The sequence below is a fragment of the Terrapene carolina genome, unplaced genomic scaffold (genome assembly GCF_002925995.2).
Source record: "Terrapene carolina triunguis isolate 2854851 unplaced genomic scaffold, T_m_triunguis-2.0 Scaffold95, whole genome shotgun sequence".
NCBI classification, from domain to species: domain Eukaryota; kingdom Metazoa; phylum Chordata; order Testudines; family Emydidae; genus Terrapene; species Terrapene triunguis.
Window position 1 is genome coordinate 11,524,963 of NW_020664446.1, and position 24,613 is coordinate 11,549,575.

At 40.3% G+C, this 24,613-nt stretch overlaps 1 protein-coding gene across 2 annotated transcripts; it reads right to left on the bottom strand.

The window, feature by feature from the left end:
* On the bottom strand, window positions 1–24,294 carry DCLRE1A (DNA cross-link repair 1A). 2 transcript variants are annotated; one of them, XM_024193485.2, is made up of 10 exons: window positions 24,209–24,294; window positions 21,917–23,136; window positions 18,942–20,549; window positions 16,930–17,063; window positions 15,147–15,265; window positions 12,867–13,010; window positions 11,770–11,915; window positions 9,630–9,784; window positions 1,847–1,988; window positions 1–1,128 (listed from the first exon to the last, which is right to left on the bottom strand). In XM_024193485.2, the coding sequence occupies exons 2-10, from the start codon at window positions 22,410–22,412 to the stop codon at window positions 899–901; spliced, it is 3,174 nt and encodes a 1,057-aa protein (XP_024049253.1). In that variant the 5' UTR covers window positions 22,413–23,136; window positions 24,209–24,294; the 3' UTR covers window positions 1–898. The 2 variants fall into 2 exon arrangements, with proteins under 2 accessions (XP_024049253.1, XP_024049254.1); XM_024193486.2 differs by lacking the exon at window positions 24,209–24,294 and adding an exon at window positions 24,028–24,060.
* Between the last annotated feature and the right edge of the window lie 319 nt (window positions 24,295–24,613).

Sequence of the window (24,613 nt, forward strand, 5' to 3'; positions counted from 1 at the left end):
TTAATTTAGAGTCTTTATTTAAAATAGATTTATAAAAATGTACATATATTGAACGTTAAAAATACTCCCATCCTTGTGTATCTTTATAAACATTCATTATTCTACAAAGTGCCTAACTGCACAATACTGTAGCAGCCCAAACTGGTCCTCTGTTATGGTGTAAAGTTTGCAGATATGTGAAAACATTAGTGTTACAACCCCTTAGCTCTCCCTCCCAATGCAACAACCTGCCCTCAGAATTTACACAGTGCCACATAAACTGATGTCATCCCCTCAGTCATTTCTCAGAAACGCTTGATTTGGTACTGAAATGACAGAAAACTCCACCTCCTTTTAAATGAATTAATACCACCTTAATTCAAATGTCCTCTTGTACCGTTAGTAAAATGGGGTGGTCTGTTCCCCATTTTAAAGGCCAGTGTCATACATCTGGACATTAGACGGATATCAGAAAGAGTGTATAATTCTGACACACTGGTAATAATCATGGTTCAGTTTCTTTCCTTGAGCTCTGCAACATCCTAAAGCCATATCATGCAAGTAAAAGATGGCAAAGAGGAGTGAAACTTAGGCTGTTATCCAGCACTTCAGCATGTGCCGAACTTTAAGCATCTGAGCAGTCCCAGTGAAGTCAATGGGACTATTCAGGTGCTTAAACTTATGAAAGTCCTTAAGTGTTTTACTGGATAGTTTGGTGGAAAGCAAATTCAGGTTATTTTGGAAAATTATTCAGTGTAAGACACATTTGCAGTTTTTTTGAAAGTGTAAGCTAGGAGAAAATAGGCTAATGGCTACATAGGAAAGCTAGGCTCACTTGGGGGAGAATATGACCATACTCTCTCTTGCAGGAGAATGGCAGCTTGTTTCTTCTCAAAGAGGCTTCATAGAAAAAGGAAGGCTAGATAAAAGTCCTGGGTAGTTCAATCCCTCCCCCGGCACACGTCCTTTGGAACGTACATTCTTCCCTCTGCTGAGTAGGCTCCATCTTCCAGTCTCTAAAATGCTTCTCCATCATGTTTCTGGCTCTCCAGTCACCAACATTTACAGTGGGGATGATTTTCTGTGGCTTGAGCCACTGGACAAATCGTTTCATTTCTAGGTAACTGCTGTGTTCACTGTAAGGAATCCCTGTAGCAAAAGAATGCAAAGGTACCTCAGGCAGTCTGCTTAGCTGACTAAAACTATTTTTGCAAGAAACAAAGAAATACTTAAAAAGAATATTTTAATTAAATGGAGATTTAAACTTTACTCCAAGGATCAAGTAAAAATCCAGACTTCATTATTGGAAGGATTAACTAGGATCGATCTACAGTGTCAATCATTAGTGCAAATTCGGTGACCCCAGCTACTTTGTGGAGTGACAAGAGGAGAGATTTTCTAGGAGATTTAACTCCATCCATAAATTGTTTGCCAGAGACTGCACCAATAAGAACAGAGGAAACAGGCTGGTACCTACAGAAGCTCTGCAGCAGGCACAGGGTCTTTCACATGAAACCATATATGGAGTGAAATCCTGGCTCTGTTGAAATCCCTGGCAAAACTCCTATTGAGTTAAATGGGAATAGCGTTTTACCCATGGAGTCAGTGTCTGTCTTAAAGCCATTAGATCAAACTGTTTTTTTGAGAGAGGGGCATTAGAGGAAACAGTATTTAAAATCTGCATTTACAGTGTTCCAGACTGGTCAATTCTTAAGACTTATGCTGGAGACATTTATCTGCTCAGCTTCTTAGCAGAAGTGAAACCAATAAGTGGATAATATGATGAACAGTAAGAGGTGCTAGAATAAAATGTATGCAAACAATCCACACAGAACTAAATGTACTGAGCCATTTATAGTGCATGTACCATATATGGTGATCTTTCCCCTGGTCTGAGGTTTGATATCTGCCAGAGCGTGACATGAATCGGAGTAAGTCCATCCAGTGGGCCTGAAAGCCAGAACTTGGTCAAACTTCTCTGAGAACTTGTTTAAGTGGTTCTGCAAGCCCTGTTAATAAAAAACAGCACATTCATGAAGACTATTAAACACCACCACCACCATCATGATCCAATCGTCTAAAAGGTTTTGGGGTTTGGATAGGGGGACATTGGAGATTAAACTATATTTTTGTACAACATTTTAATGGGCACTTTCCCTTTTTTTGTTTTAAATGCCAGCTGGCTAGAAAGCAGTTATGATCAATACTTAATACTTAAATAGCACCTTTCAGCTAAGGATCTCAAAATGCTCTACAAATGCAAACAAATACTATTAGCTCTGTGTTACCGATGGGAACTCTGATGCTCAGAGAGAGTAAGTGACCCACATAAAACAACACAGCAAGTCACTTCCTGTGATATGTATCGAGCCTCCCTTGCTTAGACCACTAGACCATGCTTCCAAAAACCAAACTGAACATGACCTGAGGAAACAGTTTCTCGTCTTTTAACTCAACTGACTCCAAAGATCTGACCTGAAAGTCTCATAACTTGCGTGAGGCGGCCTTCAATTTTGTTTATGGGATAGCAAAAGAATAAGGGTCAGAGAGGGAGAGGAAGAAGTGTAAGGAATCTTCAATCCTACATTGGCATAAAGAGAAGTCAGAAATAGGAAATCAGTTTCACATGTGTACTATAGATATCCACCTTGTCTATTTGAAAGCCCTACAAGACTTTAGATTTCAGAACAGTTAACAACAAGCCAGGAGCAGGAAGAAGAACACAAGATAAATAACGACTGCTTAAAAGAAAAGAGAATAACTGAACCTGCAGATGCTGCAGAGTTTGGGGAAAGGGAAGTGAAATGCTCTCACCAGCAGCACCATGGTGCCAGTAGAAACTCGATAGCAATATTCAGAACTACCAAGACAGGCACATTTGAAAATAAAGGACCATAAATAAATAAGTACACTCTTTATTCAGTAATGGGAGCTATGGCCATTCTTCAAAGACTCCATTTACCTAGTACAGTGGAAAAGGTTAGGTTTCATTAAGATGGCAATCAGAAGCCTAAAAGGACTATATCTGCCCATCATGATTCATTTGTAAAGAGACTGACATTTCTTACTGCAACTCTTCATAAGATTAATACACATGCATTATACTTGCTCCTCCTGTCTTAATAAAAAACAAGGACAGTACATGCAGTTCCAGTAGAGATGATCTAAAATTCAGTAGAACAATTATGAGATTAGCCTGCTCTCAGATTTTGTTATGAGTTTATTAATCGGGTACATACTGTTAATTTTTAAGGGTGGGATTTTCAGTCTGACTGAAAGTCAAATGTGCTTCTAAATCACGTAGGTTATGTCTACACTGCAATAAGACACCCACGGCTGGCCTGTGCTAGCTGACTCAGGCTCATGGGGCTTGGGCTACGGGGCTCTTTAATTGTGTTGTAGATGTTTGGGCTCGGATCTTCCTACCTCGCCGGGTCCTAGAGCCTGGGCTCCAGCCCAAACGTCTACCCTGTAATTAAACAGCCCCTTAGCCCAAGTCCACGAGCCTGAGGCAGCTGGTACAGAGCAGCTGTGGGTTTTTAACTGTCGTGTAGTATCCTTAGACTCTTCTGAAAATCCCACCCTAATGCCTGTATATTACAGTCGCACTCCATTGTGGTAAGTCATGGATAGAATACATACAAAAACACAGTCCTTGCCCTGAAAAGCTTGTGCTCTTTGAAATTCTTCCACTATGAATTTAAATGGAAAAGGTCTCATGATTTCACTGTTACAAACAGATGTTTGTGATGCAAGGGGAATTCTTTTAATGTTAATATTTTTAAGGGGGGGAGAAGGCTTCCTTCCTACAAGAACATGGCGAACTTCAGAGCTTCTTCATAAAGAGTTAAACAAGAAACGTATTCATACGCTTTTAAAAAATTCCTCAGACCTTCAGTCAATATTGCTCCAAAACCTTCATCCTTTTAAAACGGAAAATATAATTCATTCCTCAATCAACTTCCTTCAATCACCATGACAGCCTGTTATCTACTATTTTGCTGAAGTCAGCAGCAGTATGTGCAAATGGATCCCATAGGGTATGAGAAGGCTCAAACATGATTAAATGGTTAGTTTACAATCAGCCCTGACAACACTTCCATGCAGCTTACTTATTCAAGAGCAGATATTCATCAGTATTTAAATGATCCCAGCATTTTTTTGTAGTCAAACCAGCATTCCATTGAAGTAACCAGTCTCTTTGAATTACCCGTTTGCCCTTTCTTTTCACACAGCAAATCCATTTGCATTACTGGAGCAATTAATCTATTTTATTCTTCCTTTGCTTTCAAAAACAAAGCTTTGCACAGTAAAGGATTTGGAAAAAGGACATCCAGAATGTGAACCTGTAGCCTGCATCTTGCCTCCACTTGATATAATGTCTGTAAATAGTTTTATTTTAATATCTAACTTTGATTCCTTTACTGGTCTCAAGAAAATGCTGCAAAATTACTAGTTAATATTTGACCACACTCACCCAGTACCAGGCTGAAAGCCGTCGTAACTGTAACAACTACAAATAGAGAATATTGATTTGAATTCTGCTCTTTGACTTGGATAACAAGCAGGGATGCTATTTATAGGGCAAAAAGGGTGTGCTTGCTTCCCAGGTTTGGGTTTGTTTCTTTGGTACACTCTTTGATGCAATGTGACTTGCCCTTCCTGGTCTAGCTTGGGTTTTTTTGTGAGAACTATTATTCAATGTATGTAAAGCTTTGTAGATAAAAAGTTATATATACACTCTACTGGGGCAATTACAGCCCCCACCTTCAATGCTGTAATGGTCATTAGTGCAGATCTGCTGTACAAAGAAGAATGAACCCAGGTAGGGAGAGGGATACACACCCTCTGCACGGCACAGAACTTAGCTGACAAGCATGGAGCCCAAGGAAGGGCGTATGGCAGGAACCTGTTTGGGATGCACTGGAGCCACAGAAGTCTACTTTGATCCTTAGCCCTGCCACTGAAATTTCTAGTGCCCAGCCTGCTACTTGACCTGTTATTATTAGGTCATAATCTTAACTAGTACAGAACCTTAGAGTAGTGATATTTGTCTGCTTCAGGTCTAGGCTGAAGATACTGATATTAAAACAATCTTTAAACTCTGGTCACTGTTTAGGAGAAAGGGAGAGGGATTTCTGTGGTTTTTTATGATTAGCCAAGTATCTTTAGATGAGTAAGGTTCTCTGCTGAATCAACGTAGCACCTATAAACCATACATGGAGAGCTAAACTACATACTGGCAAATAATTAAGTAGCTTGTTCCAAAATGAAAAAAAAGAACCTGTTTTGATTATGCTCTTGGAAATCAATATGGGAAGAAGGCGCAGAGGCCAAATAAATTGAAATCTGGAATTAAGCAGATGTACAAAAGTGTTAAAAAAAAAAAGGCACAACTTACACACACTTCCGATTCTTTAGTTTGGGAATCAGGGAGAGTGAATAAAAAGTAAGATATACAAGAGAAAGCAAAAACGCTAGGGAGCAATTTGAGGTTAGAAAAAGGGGCTGTGAGGAATGAAGTGAAGAGTGCATGAGTGTGTATGACTTGCACAGTGCAGCTACAAAGTATCAGAATATTTATCAAAAAGAAATATCAGTTATCCCTACAATTATATTTAAAAGAAAGTATGTTTCCTAATGAATCTGTGGAATTTTACTGGGAGGCTGGCATTTTGGAAGGAAGTGAATGTGCCTACTCTGATCACTACAGAAGACTTGTGAGTGAAGAAGGAAGTCAGTGAATGCAAGACTCTTTCATAACACTGAGCTCATTTTTGTTACCCCACTCTGAGTACCATCTCATGGATAACTTTGTTCCAGGCAAGTTTTAAAATATTCAGTTTGAGAAGAGGCAAAATCTGACTTGACTGGGTGGAAATAAAAGCCAAAGCCATCCGGATTTGATCCAGGGAACCTCCAGCTGTGGAAACACGAAAAAGTGTTCTTCAAAATTGCACAGTTTTATCATGATCTATCACCTTACACTAACCTTCAATCATGGAAAACCTGTTTAATTCTTAGAGCTTCTTTTTCAGTTCTTTACCTGGAAGCAGGTTATTGGGGAGGCATTAACCGTCCAAGTGAGAAGAACTGCAGCACAATCCTTAAAACTGACAAGACTGTAACCTCTTTGCAGCCAGGACAGTCTTTTTGTTCTGCGTTTGTACAGTGCCTAGCACAATGGGGCCCTGGTACATAACTGGGGCTTCTAGGCACTGCTGCAATACAGGAGAAATTGCAATAGTGATATGCATCTCTTAAAAGCCAGCTGATGTTTGAGATCACAGATGGATTCAAAACATAAATTAAATGCTGAACCTGAGCTCCTGACTGAGACAATTTCCCGAGTGACTTCAGAGGCTTTGTAGGTTTCTTAGCTAGCACAAAGCTTTAGTTATCAGAAATCAATGGGGCTGAGTAACAATATCAGGACTGGTCGCTAAATAGGGCTCGGGACTGAACAAACTGCATATCAAAAGGATGTGGGGCAGACCCAGAAATCCGGATACAGGGCTAGGATGGACTAGTGGATAGACCATTGGACTCGACTGGGAATTCCTGTGTGACCTTCGGCAAATCAACTGTTTCTCAGTTCCCCATATGTAAAACTGGGGTAATATTTCTGTAACTCACAGTGCGGGTTCAAGGATAAAACCGATTAAAATGACGGTGTGGTGTACATATGTTTCTATTTATTTTACATGACTGTAAAATGACGGTAATGAGGGGATACAAGTAGCCAGATTTCCCAGGTAATGAGTCTGCAATTCAGGACAAAGGTTGCTCAGATGAGCATGAAAAAAATAAAAGAGGGAAGAACCACCTGGGTAAACAAATGTATACTGTATATAAAAATGACATTATTTATTATTCCTTAATCCAAACAACAGACTATGAGATACCAGCTGATTTATTGCTTACAATATTATTCTTTTGAGTTTCACACATTTACTAAACAGACACCAGGTTAATGCTACATGGGCTCATCCTTAAGCATTTAACGCCTGTTCAACTGAGTTTGTGATCTCCATACATCTTAACGACATCACTGGCACCCAGACACTCCGACTCCAGCTATTGGCTTCACTGAAAGCTTATCACATTGGCAGATCTAGATGGTTCTTTTGTTTGGGGGGGAAAAGTAATCCTCATAATGGTAACTGGAGGCCACACTGAGGTGACAGAAATGGTAAAATGACATGTCTGTAACTTACATACTAAAGGGACAGAAGGATGGGATTTTAGCAGGAAAAGCATCTAAAAAGGATGATGAAAGATAAAAAGATTCTCCCTCCAAATGTTTTTTCTTACATTTTCTGGTTGGTTGTCTTTCCTGTACAGCCCTGGCCTTTTCCCTCCACCCCACAGTGTAACTTATGGCAGGGGCTCTCAACCTTTCGCTTTCTGAAGAGCCCCCAACATGCAATAAAAACTCCATGGCCCACCTGTGCCACAACAACTGTTTTTCTGAGCCAGGGCCACCACTGGGGGGCAATAAACAGGGCAACTGCCCAGCACCCCACGCCACAGGGGGGGGCAATAAACAGGGCAACTGCCCAGCACCCCACGCCACAGGGGGCTCGGGCTTCAGCTTCAGCCCTGGGTGGTGGGGCTCAGACTTCGGCTTTCTGCCCTGGGCCCCAGTGACCCTAATGCCGTCCCTGCTCTCTAGTTTACTTTGGCGGACCCCCTGAAACCTGCTCACATCCCCCCAAAGAGCCATGGACCCCCGGTTGAGAACCTCTGACTTATGGCACATGTGTTTCTATCTATCTATCTACCTAAGTCACTTATATGGCCCCCATCACTGGTGTATGAACACCTCACAGTCTTAATGTATTTATTCGTACAACACCCCTATGAGGTAAGACAACAGTATCATCATTTTACAGATAGAGAATGAGGCACAGAGAGATTAAGTGACTTGCCAAAGGTCACATTGGCAGTCTGTGGCACCGAACCCAGGACCCCAGAGTCCCAGATTAGCATCCTCATCACTTCCTCTCTGTTTTATATCACCTTTAAACATGGTCCAATTGTTCTGTTTTTATTTCTTTTTCAGTATTGCCCTATTTAAAGGCTAGACATATTTGCCTATACACTATGCATCTTTCATGACATGGAAATTCCCTGAGATTCAGTAAACATAACTTACTATCTGTACATTAACATTAAGGCGTAATGTAGAATTTACCAACTTCTCCTACAATTAAAGGGTGCAATGTATCTCAATGAGCAAACAACAAATAGAGAGCTCCCCCCGTCTGTGCTGACTGCCTGTTGTTGATCTGCACTGTCAAATCTACTTCCAAAATGCACGGTTTTCCCGTTCTCCCATTCTCCCTCGACGTATATGCTCTGATAAAATCAACGCAGACCTATAAACTCACCTTTAATCTGCTTTTTATGGGAGTCAATATTCTAGCTTTTAAATAAGAAGGGGGAACGAAGCTTCTTTTAAAAACTAAAATAAAAACATGTTTATCTCTTCCATCCTCTATGAATACTTCTGAAATGAAGCCTCTGAGATCATATCATAACCCCCGCCCCCCCACCGCTCCCAGACAGGTACCATTCTTGGCAGGCTAGCACAGAGGCTAAGTACTAATGGGCAAAGAAAATTAGATATAAAAGTATATAGGCTGGGCAGTGCAGAGGACATTAAACCACTGTACCTGTATTATGGACAGAAAATATCCTCTAGATTACCAATCTGGCACCTTTAGCAGAATGAATTTTTATCTTTCACACACACTCATGAATTACCCCCAATAGAACTTGAATCTCTCTTTGGAATACAGATGGTACTTGATTCCCTTGTATAAAACTTGTACGCAAAAGTCAATTTAACAAAAAATAAAACACATCTGTCTAAAATCCTTTTACTTACTATTGTTACAAGTAACACCCAATATTCTTACAACTGAAAGATGGGAATTTATTTCTTCTTCAGTTTGATCATGATGTTCATTTAACTACATTTTGTGTCAGTTTCACTGTTTCTCATATAGTCCATTTCCTTCTGCGGTTTGTGCAGGTCTTCCACACAGCAACAGAGGAAAGAAAAACTGTCTAAAATGAGGAAATGTGAATGTAAAGCCATAAAAACTGGCAGTGGACCCAGGGGCATGTGTCATAGCTGAAATGACTTTAAAAAAAAAACCAACAAACCACAAGATTAAAATATTTTGATTAGTTGTCAAGTTGACAATATCTCTTTATTAACTGCCTCAAAAGAGAGGAAGTTTGAGGAAGAAAACCCCTTTTTACAACACACAAATTAATGGAAAAAAAGAAGCCAGGGACTAAGTGTCACAGTATATTAATTGTTAATAGGAGAGATGCTGCAATCATTAAATAAAACCTACTTCAAAAAAGGCCACAAACAGCAAGCCTTTGAACAAGTCTCATCTAATCTTGTTCCATGAACACTACATTAGAGTGAAATTATACTTTCTGTGCATTATGTTTGGAGCCTGTTACTAATGTTTAATTGCATCTCATTTTCAATGTGTTGCTATATGTCAAAACATCACTAAATAAATATGATCTGACAGGTGGCAAAGAGCACCAAAGACACCCTATTGCTGTTATAGTATCCAAGCTAAAGTTAGTCAACAGGTGCAGATGATATTTTCTACACTTACCTTAAAATTAATTTGCATCATGGGAAGAAGGTGAAGCAAAGTATTGTTCCAGTCCATGGTGATGAGGGAATTAACAGCTGCTGACTCTAAGCACTGCAGTGTTTTGTATTTATCTTGGGACATGCTCACTTTAGAGCCCAGAACTTGAGCAATTGCTGTAGGGTGAAAGAGAAAAGATCAGACATGATGAAGAGACAGTTTGCAAATAACAAAGATTTCCATTGTTGTTTCTGAGGGCAGGTCCACACTGGGGCGGGGGATCGATATAGGAAACGCAACTTCAGCTACGAGAATAGCGTAGCTGAAGTCGACGTTTCCTATATCGAACTAAATTTACTTACTTCGGGTCCACGCGGCGCAGGCAGGCTCCCCCGTCGACAGCGCTTCCTCCTCTCGGCGAGCAGGTGTTCCGCAGTCGACGGGGGGGCGCTTCTGGGATCGATCTATCGCGTCCAGATGAGACGCGATAAATCGATCCCAGAAGATCGATCTCTACCCGCCGAATTGGGCGGGTAGTGTGGACCAGCCCTGAGATGTTCCTGATCATCTCACTAATTCAGTGATCACCATTACAAAAATCCATGCCTGCCAACAAAGCTATTTCATATTCTAAAATATATAGAGGAGAACTGTGATAACTGTTGGCAAACACTGATTGCTGTACTGTAGCTTCAGAATTATTTGCAGGGAGAGGAGTAGTAAAAGTATATTAATAGGTTACAAATCATACCTCTTCAATAATATATTGATGTTCAAGGGAGCAAACTGACATTTCTTTTAAGACACTAGAACCTGGTACAGTTCTGAAGAAGGGACAAACAACCCATGTTAATGATGGCCTGAATTTCAGTGAGAGAAATTCTAGTACCAATGACTTTTAAAATCTTTTTAAAAGTACGAATGTTGCATGGCTGTCTGCTCTACAAAGTACAGTCAGGTAATCACTGCGCTGATTTAAGCCTGGGGCACAACAGGTTTCCTTAAAGACAGAAAATAGCAGAAAGATGCAGTTAATGGCTAGGAAATTTTTTAATAAATTGTTCATTTGTATGACTTGCTTTCATTTTACAGGGAAATACATATCATCCTTGGAAACAAGTGTTAATAGAATTGAAGTTTAAAAATAATTACATTTCCTTCACTGTGTTACTAATAGCACTTGAAATTATTAAAATTGAAAACAAGTTTTATAATCTCACCAGTGATGCTGGGTTGTTGTTTTTTTAAAGTAAACTATTGGCACTTCACTTGGTATGGTTAAATAAATTAGATTGCTTAGTTTCACTTTCTGTGTGGAGCCACTTTGTGCATTCTATGCAATGGCACAACATGGTTTGGTTAAGTTTGCAAACATGGCAGATGAATGTTTCAATCAAACTTGTTTTTAGTTGAAATTTTAAAAAAAACGTATTGACATTTTAAAAAATTAATATTAGATTTTAAAATGTACTTTCTTTTAGGGCTGTCAAGCAATTAAAAAAATTGATCGCGATTAATTGCACTGTTAAACAATAATAGAATCACTTTCTGGTGATATTGTAAATGAGAAGCTGGCAGCATTATCTCCCACAAATGTAAACACACTTGTTTGTCTTAGCGATTGGTTGACAAGAAGTAGGACTGAGTGGACTTGTAGGCTGTAAAGTTTTACATTGTTTTGTTTTTGAGTGCAGTTGGAGGTGAGGGGAGAGAATCTATATTTGTAAGTTGCACTTACACTATAAAGAGATTGCATTATGGTACTTATATGAGGTGAACTGAAAAATATTATTTCTTTTGTTTACCATTTTTACAATGCAAATATTTGTAATAAAAATAATATAAAGTGAGCTCTGTACACTTTGAATTCTGTGTTGTAATTTAAGTCAATATATTTGAAAATGTAGAAAAACATCCAAAAATAGTTGCTAAATTCCAGTTGGTATTCTATTGTTTAACAGTGCAATTAATCGTAATTAATTTTTTGTAGTTAATCGTGAGACTTAACTGCGATTAATCGACAGCCATACTTTCTTTTGCTATCCACAAAATCTAAATGTTGAGCCTAAGCTACCTTCATGCATACTTTAAGGAAATGCTCATTTTACATTCATTCAGAGATGAATATATTCATTTTGATTTGATATGTCCATTTACACACCTAGAAAGACCTTTTCTTTTCCAATGGAATAGGTTCCACAGACGACCAATGTACGTGGGTTTAGAGTTACTGTCTCAAAGGCAGTGTTGATAGCAAACTGGATAACCTCTTGTTGAGAAGGAAAAGTATATTCAGGACTGCAGTATCTAATAAATGGAAATTGGATATGAATATGTAATAGAGCATAATACAGGAGGCATCCTACTTTATAAGTAGACTTTGTCAGAAACTGCACACAACAATGACATAAGGAAGAGAAAGCCAAATTATTCATCAATATCAATTCAACTTATTATTTACTTATTAAAAATCATGGTGGCATATGGTAAGTTTTTAAAGATTAAACTTTAATCTTTTTCAATAAATACATTTTAAGTTATACTATGCACACTCTTTTCTATATGCACATTTAAGAACACTGCCAATATTCACTCATCTGACACTATGACTACTGAAATCTTTCCCTCTTTTGAGTACTATTTTTATAAAGCTGGATGTTTGTGTCACATACTAATTACATCCATAGGTCTTATTTTTTGGCATGCACATAGTTGTCAAATAAGGCATTATTCATTCACAGTAATAGAATATGGGTCAGAAAATAAAAGAATTGCAACTGGGCATTAGTCATTATCTATTGAAAAACAGTTTCATATGGATGAATCAACGAAAGGTCTAACGAAAAATTGGACAACTGACCCCAACATTTAGCAGCCTTTCGTTGTTTGAAGGTTTGTTTCTTGCATTAAGGGCCTGACCTGTATAAAGCCCGTTTCAATTTTATAAACCTCCGCTTTTACAGGGACAAATGGCACCCACAATTGAATACCACTTATGATTAATTTGGCCACCTCAAATGAATACTGCAAAAACCTTTATGCCACACATAATGATTATATCCCTATTTATATAAAGTCAACAGACATTATGTAAATGGCCTTTTAACAAATACCTTATTTCTTTACATACCACTCATCTGAGTTAAGTGAGTATCAAAACACAATGTCACTCATATTATTAATTTTCTTAGATATAAAGTACTATTATTGGACACACGGTTGTTGTTGGGACAGGGAAAGAAGGATATACTAGCTTACGTAGTATCCAAGTACAGGGTGTGAATCTTTCGACTGATCAGAAGAGGACAATGCTCCATAGAAGGATCTGCCCTGAAGTCCCCAGTGTGTAGCATGACAGTTCCATTGGGAAGGCAAAAAAGGATCATTGTGGCACCTGGACAACTAGGGGAATAAAAACAACACAACATATTCTTACTTCCAAAGTGGCATCCATTACCACACAAACTACACTGCTTTCAAGCAGTAGTGGAGATAAAGCCTGGTAAATCACAGATAATCAGCCCCACGCATTGGCAGATCGAGACCGAGAAACTCCTGCTTTCTAATGCTAGCTATGCCACCTACTTGTCTCGCGACCATAAACAAGCCACCACCTCTCACGTGTCTCAGTTTCCCCATCTGAAAAATGTGGATGATATTAACTGCCCACAGTGCTGTTGGGAGATTAATATCTACACGGGATTTTGAAGTTGTGAAGTGCTATTTAAGTGCAAAGTTTCATACGTCTTCCAATTCCAGTGAAGCTAAAAAAATAAACCCCTGTTTAAGTCCTATTAATAGGCTACAATTTTTAGGTTAGATGGACAATGGGAAAACAAAACAACTAATAAAGCATGGGCTGCCTCTTGTGTTGATCAGTCTTTCAGCACGTGTGGCACAAATGATGTCCCAGGCCCATCTTTTTATGTTTATCAGTCTCTCTGGTCCAATATGAATTGGAAATGGCAGACTGGGGAAAGAAGAGGCATTGTTATGATTTAGGAAAAATAGAAATTGAATAATTGTAGGTGCCATCTTCAGTGCTGTGGGCGTTGGTGCAATATTTGCTTTGTAAGTTCTCTTTACAGATTTTAAACATTATCCTGCATCCAGAATTTATTGTTGGGTAGGTACCATTCCCTGTTTGCTAGGATTGCAGTGAGTCCATTGCTCCTCGTGCAGCTCCTCACCAAAGTTAGTTTGTTTTGCAGGGCAGACACTCAGACTGGGCAGCCAAAATAGGAGTATTTTGGACATGAGTCATATACAGAAGTTTAAAAAAAAAAAAGGAAGCACTGGCCATAGATCATAGCTTAGAAGACAGAGATGGTCAGTGCTCCAAAAACTTGAACTTTATACCTATAGTTTATATTCCTTTTAAAATGAAGGGGGAAGGAAAAACGGGAAAATGTCCAAATTACATAAGCTGCAAGGCTTCTTTCATTCCCAGCAAGCGTTTTCAAAGGACTTGCAAGGAATCTTATCTCTCAAACCATAAACAAGTCCTAAGATAAGTATTATTCAGACCAGCTGTAACAGAGTTCTGCATTTAAATTTATATACTAAAAAGAGAGGACTTTTATTCCAATACATAAATAAGGTGCCAAGAGGCAAAATGATCAGAACTCAGGACTGAAAGCCAGGAGCTACTGAATTCTAATCCTAACATTACCAAAGACTGTCTACATGGCCTTGGACAGTTAAGGTCTGGCCCTGCACCACTGAATTCAATAAAAGCTTTGCCAAAGATTTCAATGGGAACAAGATCAGGTCTTTTTAGAGCCGAATTTTCAAACTGTCAAATGATTTTTGTGTCCAGCTTGAGACCCCGTGGGCCTGATTTTCACTATCTGAAGCTCCCATTGTCATCAGCAAACTGTAAAGTTCTTAACATCTCTGAAAATAAAGCCCAGCAGGCCTCACATTGGGCATTAAAAACTGAAGCACTCAGAATCTGGACCACTTTGGAAACCCTAGTCCTAAATCTTGCTGTGCTTCTATTTTCTTACCTACTTCAGAGAGCTGTTCTAAGTATCAATCAGGATTAATGTCTGTAAAGAAATGTGAAAATTAAAGCACTCTGTATCACTAGCATCTAGATATCTTGGTGATGAGCTCATTACAAATACACAAAGTATTTTTAGGGTAAAATTTTCAAAGGAGCCGAATTCCTATTCTTAAAAGTAACTTTGGCACTTAGAAGACTAAGTCTCATTGGCATTCAATGAGATTATAAAATAAATATATGGAGCTGTACCTATCTCATAGAACTGGAAGGGACCCTGAAAGGTCATCGAGTCCAGCCCCCTACCTTCACTAGCAGGACCAAGATTTACCCTCCTATGTCCCTAACTCACTTTTGAAAACAACATTTATGCTCCTAAATCACTTAAGCACTTTAAAAAAAATTATCCTTAGACTTCCGGATCCACTGAAGCCAAAAAATCATGAAGGTATAAACCATTTCTAAACAATAATTTATCTTTGACATTCACTATTTGCAAATGATATATATAATTCAGCTGCAAAGATACATACTGATTGGCATCAAGCAGGACCACTTTGATTCCATTCACTATACACTCTGTATCCATTGGCAATGTATGGACATACTGTTCTTGCACTCGAAGTTTACTCTTCACCAAGTTGCCAGTTATCTGCAAAAGAGAAAGAGTTTAGTACTGAGGGCTGGTCTACACTACATAGTTAGGTTGGCATAAGGCAGTGTATGTTGACCTAATTATGTCAGTGTCTACGCTACAGCCTTCCTTCTGCCGATGTAAGTACCCTACTATATTGACATCATAACTCCACCAGAGGCATAAGGCTTATGTCGGTGTAGTCAAGGCGACACAGTATCTGTGTAGACACTGTGTCCCTTACACTGGTGTCTTGTCAGTTTCAGGGTAGGAGAATGGACCCTGCTCCCAGCTGGGAGCCAGGGCAAGAAACCCTGGCAGCTTCCAACCCTGCTCCCAGGTGGGAGCCAAGACGTGAAATTGACAAGGCTGCCCACCTCCCAGTTGGGAGCGGACCGAAAAGCTGGGGCAGATGGACCCTGCTCCCCAGGGGCGAGAAGCCCTGGGCAGCTTCCCATAGCTCCTGGCAGGGAGGGGAGAAGCCCCGGGAGGCTTCCCCTGCTTCCAGTGGGGAACAGGGAACAGAAGCGGTGGGCAGTCTAACAGAAGCCCACAAGCCTGTGGGGCAGCCGGGCTTCCTGTAGGGACTGGGCTCTCAGCTCCCCACACTGCCCTTCTTAGGTCGGTGGAAGCACTCCTGGTGAGGACACGCACCACCAACCCAAGGAGAATAGTGTGGACATGCACCACAGCAGTAATTACTGTGGTGGCTGTAAGTCGACCTAATATAGGTTGACTTACATGTCTAGTGTAGACATACCCTGAGACAACAAACAAAAGGACCACATCAACCCCATGTGCTTTACCTGATAATTAATGTGGAAAGAAAGAAAAACATCTAAATATTTCAGGGGAAAACAATTAATGGGAACAAAGTTCACTTTTTCTGTGCTCAGGTTTTATTTTTTAAAAGTCATTTTTCCAATGGTGCCATCAAGTAAAAACCCAAGTATAAATACCACACAGTATGGCTAGAGTTATGGCAAGGACCATTACAAACAGAGGTAGCATCTCTGGTGTTTAGAGCCTGAGACTTGGAGCCACAAACCCCTAAGTTCTACTCCTGACTCTACAACAGACTTTCTGCCTGCTTGCAGGAAAAGTAATCTGTATGCCTCCAAATCCCAATATCTATACTTGTTTATATCACAGGGATGGTGCGTAAGATTCTTTAAAGATATAAGCATTGTGGAATTTCTAAATATTATTTAATTTTATTAGATTATATTGTAAATATTTAGAAGGATCTCAAAGCCACAGAGCACAATGTGTGCATGATGAAAAATTATGGCTCCAACACTGGCCTGTGCTTCAGCCTCTTATAACATCTGCTATATCTGGGTTACAGAAACTCCTGGGTAGGGGGAGAACTTCTGGTCCCCTCACGTACTTCCTTGCAGCTGGCTCAAGAAAGAGGATCTAATAAGGCCTTCCTTACATCTGTCTGATCCATCACTACTATATCAGCTCTTTGGGGTTGTTAGCAACTGGTGCTAGTTACAGCAGCCTCTGGGATACTGGCCTGATACTTCTTTTACCCAAATTAGCCATGCCAAATGCTCCTCAGCCACAGCAGAGGTTCTGGTTCTATATCCATAGAATCTGAACACTGTATTCTTTTGGTTTTCATTCATAGTTGCATACTGATGTGGTAATTATCAAGTAACCCTAGGAAATCTTACCTTATTACAATAGATTGGAAATGTAAATTTTTTTGTTAGGCCAGTATAATGATCAGAATGGAAATGAGTGAGGAAATAGGCTACGCAGCCTTCGATTTCGCCATACTGAAATGCATCAACTGTAAAACCAGTTCCTACAACATAAATACAACAGGAGCAAGTCAATTAATATGCATGGAGTAGCTACAGCCAGTTACTGGTCAGATTTTCTTCTCTTTTAAGCAGAAAATGCATTAAAATAGTGAATTCAACAAAAAAGGAGTATGTGAGAACAAATGCAGCTTGCAGACATGAGCATTATGCAAACAGCAAGGAGAGAAATAGCTTCACTGATTAAAGTCATAACTAAGCAAACTAAACAATCTTCAAATACAAACATCGACATATTCCTCCCAAATAAATACCTGTTGTTCATCTGCCATCCTACATTTCAACTATACCTGATAAACTGAGTAAACATACATCTGTATTCAAAATGGCATTTCTGAAATGCTTACACTGTGCAAGCTTCCCAAAGCACTGACTATGTATTTCACTTCCAATCTCCACCATGCCAGTTCCATACATATAACACTCTTGCTAAATGTTACTACTATTAGCAGGCAACTGACCTGGTTCTTAAAAAAATCTCTATCTGCTGATGGTTATATATCATAGATTTGGTATTATACATTTAAATGAGTTATTATTTCTCATGATAAAAACAGATGTAAGGAGTCTTTTCTATTCTCTGCAAATGAGAAATCAATAATGTAAAAAAACTATCAAATTTATTGGCAGATATTTTCTTTAAATTTGATTATATATTCCAAAAATCACCAAAATTTCATATAATTGCTCCCATGCCATTCAACCCATTAAGATGTATCCATTTGAAAAGTACATTTCCAAGTTATTTGAAAAATTATAGAAAATAAATTCAGAAATATTTCGCATACAACCAATGTGGTTCAAAACAAAAGCTAGACAGGCAGCCAAGGAAACTGACAATTATATTGTAGATATGGGGCCCGATCCTCCAGACTGGTACATGCAGAGGATCTGGAGGACTTAACTGACATCATGGGGCTCCATACAAGTTTAAGGGTCTACCTGCATGCATCAGGTTGCTGGATCAAGGTCACAGACAGTAGGCTACATGCTTACTACATTTACTACCCCAACTCCCATCTTCCTTGTATCTTTATCCAGGATTCCAGAATTAAAAAGCACAACTAAGATGATCCTCTGTTGGTGATCTGAAATCTGTAAAGTTTAAAAACTTTTCAAACTATTGATCAGTCTTCCTTATACTTCGGATAGTTATTTGAGGAGATTTTGGTAAATTCTGAGCTGTTTCTTTAGCTTTAGAAAGTATTTTTTAAGAATGCTACTAATTAACACTGGAGAATATCATTCTCGTGTAATACTATACCTTAAACACAAAATGAAGCTCAATTAGTGTACTTAGTCTATGGTAAAGTAATTGCAAGAGTGACAAACATTTTGTTCTATAAATGGCTATTAGCCAACCTTTCTTATGGCTTCAAAATAAAGTTATGTAAAAGTTACAAGTGATGAATTAGACAAGGCAAACATTAGTTGAGAGATTTGAAAAGATACCTACAGGATTTAGGAGCATAAGTCTCACTTTCAAAGGTGCTCCTAAATCCCTTAGATGCTTTTGAAAATCTCCTCCTTAGGCGACCTGCCCTGTAAAACATAATTTAAGTCAACAAGTTTATTTTTCTAGCAGTATCTTTAAAAGATTATATTTTTACAAACTTATTTCCTTCTTTCATTGTTGCTCGCTCATAGAATGAGCCGCTGTAATCTTGTAAATGTCTATGGCCCTGATCCCTACTAACTTTAATGATTTCCACTTGGGTGGACCCCCTTTGAAGGACTGGGGCCTAAAAGGTTTTTTACATTGAAACAATAAAAAAGCCTCGTATTAAAATGAGAAAAAAGCTATATCCACTAGACAGTTCTAAATTCAACCATTAGAATTAAAAGTCACAATTACTTCTCACCTGGTATCTTCTTATAAAAGGGACACTTTTTGTTTTTTGTTCCTTCTTCTGTAGAAGATGATTCTCTAAATCTTTTTCTCCAACTTCGCTTCACACCAGATGTTGTATCTACACAGATTCCATTTTTATTTGAACTTTCTGTGACCGCATCTATGTCCCCCACAGATCCTTCAGCTTTTCTCTTTTGTTGTCTGGGCCTCTTTCCATTGGGAGTTATAGGACTTGAGGCTTGTGTTCCCTCACCAAAATGTTTCTTTCCTTTGTTCTCTTCTTTTGCTTTGGGTTTTAACCCAAAGAAAGCACCAATGTCCATTTGTTTCAGTTCTTTCGCTGAAACAGATTTGGCTTTCATATTTGCAACAGAAACAGATGGCAGCATTTGAGAGATCGTACTGGGAAGGGGTACAGCTACTGTATTAGGAAGACTTCCTTCTTCCTCTATTACTGGCTGTGAACCCTTCTGGTATAATATAGTTCCACTTGTGTTAGTAGTCATTTTATTTCTATTGATTAGGAAGTTACTAGGTTCCTTCGAAACTTCACTTTGCCTTGACAGAAAAGATCTACCACCTTCTTCTTTGACTTTCAAGGACAATGATGGATCACCCACAGCCAAGTTGGCATAATCCAAATGGCAAGCATTAAAATCTTTTAGCTCCAAATTACCTGTATTAGAAACAGAGGCACTGAATGTTGGCCAATCAAATTCCTTCTTAGTTATCTCATAATTAAGGGAAAGAGAGGATTGTGCAGTCAGTACCCCTTGTGGGTGTTTTAACTGATTAGCAGCACTTCCTGAATTAGAGAACATGTTGTTCATGTGCTCCTGAGAAACAGGCTTAACAAAACCATCTAAACTACTCAGTCCATTCAATTCTTCACAAGGTTCATTTTGTATTATGAAACCACCTAGCTTAAGGCAGCCATACCTGTGTACTTGCTGAAGTGGAGAACAATCCAATTTAGTAAACAACATACAGCTAGATTCCTCCTTTTTGGTGCTCTCATCTTCAGAGTTCTGGGTGTGAAATAATCTCTTTTGTGAATTTTTTACTTTCTTCTCCTCCTCCTCCTCTGTTTCCTCTTCATTTTCCTCATCAGTATTAAGTGGAGAGTAGGAAATTTCACAGTCACTGAAGTCAGCTTCTGGAAGTAGCAGCTTTAACTGATTAGAATCATTCTGACTATCCAGATCTCCACTAGCTTCGCTTCCTTGAGAAAATGGAAAATCCAAAGACTCAAGCTGGCCATTATCATCTGCAGACTGTGAAAGTAGAAGAGTCTGTTGGGGCTTTAGGATGTTTGTGGAAGACACAGTATTTACATTTGGAGATTTTGCTTGTGTTGAACTCTGTATCACCAATGTATGATCCTCATTTGAGGCATTTCTTACATTCCTGGTCAGTTTCTCAGGCTGTGAGGTTCCATCCACAAGGCCTGAGAAACAGCTTGAGTTAGTAGCATCAGAGCATGTGAACTTTCTCTCTGGGCTATAAGTTGAAGAGCTGACAAAATAATCCCCTGCTCTGCTTGTAGCAAGTATGAAATGGGTATAGCGCTTGTAGTGCGATGGAATGGTGGAAGTGCACAGTAGACCATCAGGACACTCTAAGGAAATAAACAGAATAACACACTCTTGATATCTTGTCAAAAGGCATTTTTAGCACAAACAAATACAGTGATTTTATATTAATGTTATGGCATAACTGTTAAAAGCTTTCCCTTATAAACAGAGTTGTCTGAGGCCAGTGCCAGGCCTGAGCTATTCTGAATCACATCAACCTGACATTCTACCTCATAGTTGTCAGCTGGGATACAATGAACTTTTTTAAATGCTATTGAAACTATTCACAGGAATTAGTGTTTGTATGTTCAACGTTATGAAATAGTCAGTAGCTGTCTCTCTTTTTTTGTTTAACATTGTCACAGAATATTGAGGTCCATGTCTTACTAACCTAATCCTTTTGAGAATGTTAGGATCAGTGGCTAAATCAGTGCCAAACAGCAAGATTCTACAGCTGTTACTTTAAAGCTGGAAGTAAGGTGACAGATATATCTGCCTACAGTTAAAACTATAGAAAAACTAAGGGCTCCATTTTCATAAAACAACAGTGACTTCAAACATCCCTTCAATAAAAGAAAAAGATATAAGAAAAGGGGCAGTCTTTACTTTAAGTTAAAGTTTCCTGGCTGTGTACTTCCTGTTTTTCAAACAAAAAGAGATATATTAAAATCACAGATTAGGTTCCCGGAAGATTTACAAGGTCTCCATGGACCCATGAAAGCCCTGGATCTCATCACATAGAACTGTATGTCAGAGGGTCCCAGTTCCCTTGCTCCCACTCCTCTCCCATACTAAAATAAGTCTGTGATCTCTTGTGTTCTCACAGCAGACCTAGTCAATATAGGGTTGCTAAAGTACACAGGCCCTGAGACTAAGGTTTGAAATATATCAGCGCCAGTCTTTGGTAGACCGAGCATTCAAATCTTGATTTCAGCTTCCAAATTTTGTAAGTATCCTGGAAAATCTGACAAATGGCGTGGGCCAATGTTCCTCCCCACCCCAAGAAGAGGGGCTCTGTGGCAGAAGGAAGCAAAAAATTCATTGTGGATTGAGACCTAAGTGTCAGTGGTTTAGATCTCAAACCTGTGAGATGCTGAACAAGCAGTACCCTCAAGACCTTCAACTCCTATTTCAACCCAATGAGAGTTGAGTGTAACACCTCTAAGATTGGACCTTCAATCTTTATCAATGCTTCAGAAAAAGAGGTCAGACAGCCCCAGATCTGATAAACAATGCTGATAAACAATTAACAACATTGTAATAGTCATTCCAACCATACTATACATTCTCTCAGATTCCAAACTGATGTGAGGTTCTATACTACTAAATCTGACCTAAATTTCAAGCAACTTTCTTTGAATAACCTTTACAATCTATTTGAATGGGCTATTTCTCCTCACCAGAGCCTTACCTTTTTCAGTGGATCCTTGAGTGTCCAAACATTCAGTAACATGCCACCGAGGTGTTTGGGCTAACAGTAAAGAGAAAGGCATCTGGCAGCTTGGGCAGTATCCATCATAAACTGGCCTTGCATTTGGTGTGGTTTGTTTTTTGTTACAAGTCCTGCTTCGCTTTGTTGGCGTAGTTACACTTTCCTGGGACTGCACAATATGGTCATCTTTAGATAGATTTAAGTTCTGGTCAGGGTTTATAAGTGGTTGAATACATTTCTGTCTTGGTCCCTGTTCACTTTTCTTAGACTTGTCCTTGTTTTCAAATGTTTTTTTATTATTCCTACCTCCACTTCCTTTTGATTTGCACTTCCCATCATTTGCTTTCTGCACAGATGTAGAGATGTTCACTGAATTATTATTTTGATATACTGACTTTGGTTTCCGAATGGATTTGTACTCCCAAATATCTTCTTCCAACCCATCATTTTCAGACATGGCAAAATAGCAACACATCAAATATTTTCCTCAGCTTTACGCAATAGTATTTCAATGTTCCTAAGTCTGGGGATTGTTCTTTTAATGCTTTTCCTTTTTAATTTCCCTAGACCTGAAGCTGAAAGGCCCTTGAACTCTATTTGAAATGTTACATTGGGCCACAAACTGGATAGCCATCACAGATGGGTCTGAAAGGCCATGAGCTCTAGTTTTAAAAGAACTCAGAGGAGGATTGTATAGTTTAATGCTATTGTTAAATCAAATCAAAGTGGATCATAGGTGTACTTATTTGTAGAAGGAGCCATTTGCTGCAGTTACTGTTCTTCCACTGGAGTGCTGTAGATAATCACAGACTCTGGAAAGCCATGTTAGAGGTTGCAAATCCACATCTGACAGAGATTCCTTCCAGGGCCTTGCGGGCCTGAAAGGTGGGAGCTTGAAAACAAATGAGATTTTAATATGTATGTGGTTGACCACAGAACAAAAGCAGTATGAGGTGACAGACTGAGTGGCTTTATGGAGCAGATCCAACTCCTGCTGCAGTCAGCGGCAAATCTTCCATTGACTTTAAGGGGACTTGGATCAGGCCCTGCCTTTGGTCCATTCACACGTCACACTTGTAGTCTTCTGCCTCAAAGGCACCTCTGGGCTCAGACGGCCAGCACATCAGTGGAGGGGCTGAAAACTGACCCAGTGGGAGGAGACATCCCCCATCTGGGCCAAGGCTGGGGGACTGGAACACCTAGGATGATGAGATAGCAAGTGTGAAAAATCAGGACACTACTTTTTCTGAGGGGGGATGGGGTGTATCATTGCATATATAAGGTAAATCCCCTAATCAGGGGTGAATTAACGCCCAGGCTCACGGGCCTCAGCCATTTGGGGGCCCCCCCACAGGAGCACCAGAACCTGGGTAGAAAGGGGAGGCCGTGGCACTGGAACTGTGGCCCTGCCCCCTGCTCATCCTCTTCCCTCCAAGGCCCCGCCTCCTGGTCAGGCCAGAAGCTGGAGCCAGGCAGTGGTAAGAGCGGCCCAGGACCCTCCACCTGTCTGAGCAGGGGCCAGAGTGCCCAAGAGCAGCCCTTGGCCTGTGTACCCACCCCCTGGGCATGCTGTTGCCAGTAGGACCCGGGGCAGGGGCTCTGGTACGGCCTCCTGCCCCCACCCCAGAGCCTGTAGACAAGCTCTGCGGTGAAAGGAGGCCCTGCCTGGCCTTGGAGGAGGCGGGGAGCCCCGGAAAGGTCACAGGCAGGGAGGGCTCCTGCTGCTACTAGCCTGGCCTCAGCGGCCACTGCACACCTGGGCTCGCTGAGTGCGAGTGCCTGTGCCTGGCTCCCGCTGGCAGGCTGCCCACACCAGCTGCTGTCTGGGCTTTGTGCCTGAGGCAGCAACCACGTGTGGCACTGCTCCTCCTGTCACCTTTGGCCTGAGGCTTGCAACTGGGGGGGGGGGAGTTGCCCCCCCAACTGCACCTATGCAACCTGTGCCTGCCTGAGGCTACTACGCCCATGTTAAAAAGTGGATGGGCATAGCCCCCTTAGGTCCCCCCCCAGTTCTGGCACGCCCTGGGCCCCCAGGGTGTGGGAGACCCAACTGTTCCGGGTGTCCAAGGCCCCAATAAATCTTAATCCACCTCAGCCCCTGATGGCGGGATGTCTGGTGTCCCTGGGCACAGCCCCACAGCCTGACCCACTTCTACGGGAACAGCCGCCCCACTGCCACAGGGGCCGAAGCCCCAAGGTACTTGTCCCGGGAGGGGCCAAACCGCGCACCCACCCCTGGATCTCCCCCCTCCCACAGCCCCTGCAACAGACCTTCCACTCCCTCCCGGCAGCGTCGCCCTATCCGCTGCTGCACATTCCATTCTACTGTATAGCTCCGCTTTCCGCTTCTCCCAAAGGGAAGGGTGACTCAATAATAATATTCGAGGTCGTTTTAATCCTTGAGTTTTTCACATTGCTTCCATCATTTTCCCCCCAATAACTGGCTGACCAAATGTGCTGCGTCGAATCTGCTGAGCCGAAACTACCACTCGTTCGGATTTTTTTGTTTGACGAATATGCTATTGGGAATATGAAGGGTGTTTTTAATCTTTTCAAAAATTAAACGTTTGTTTTGCTTTAAAAGTATATGAACTTTTTATTATTTTAAATTAATGATTTTTTTAAAGAAAAACCCCCCGTTTGTTGTTGTTCCTATCGTTCGAAGTAATGGAAGGT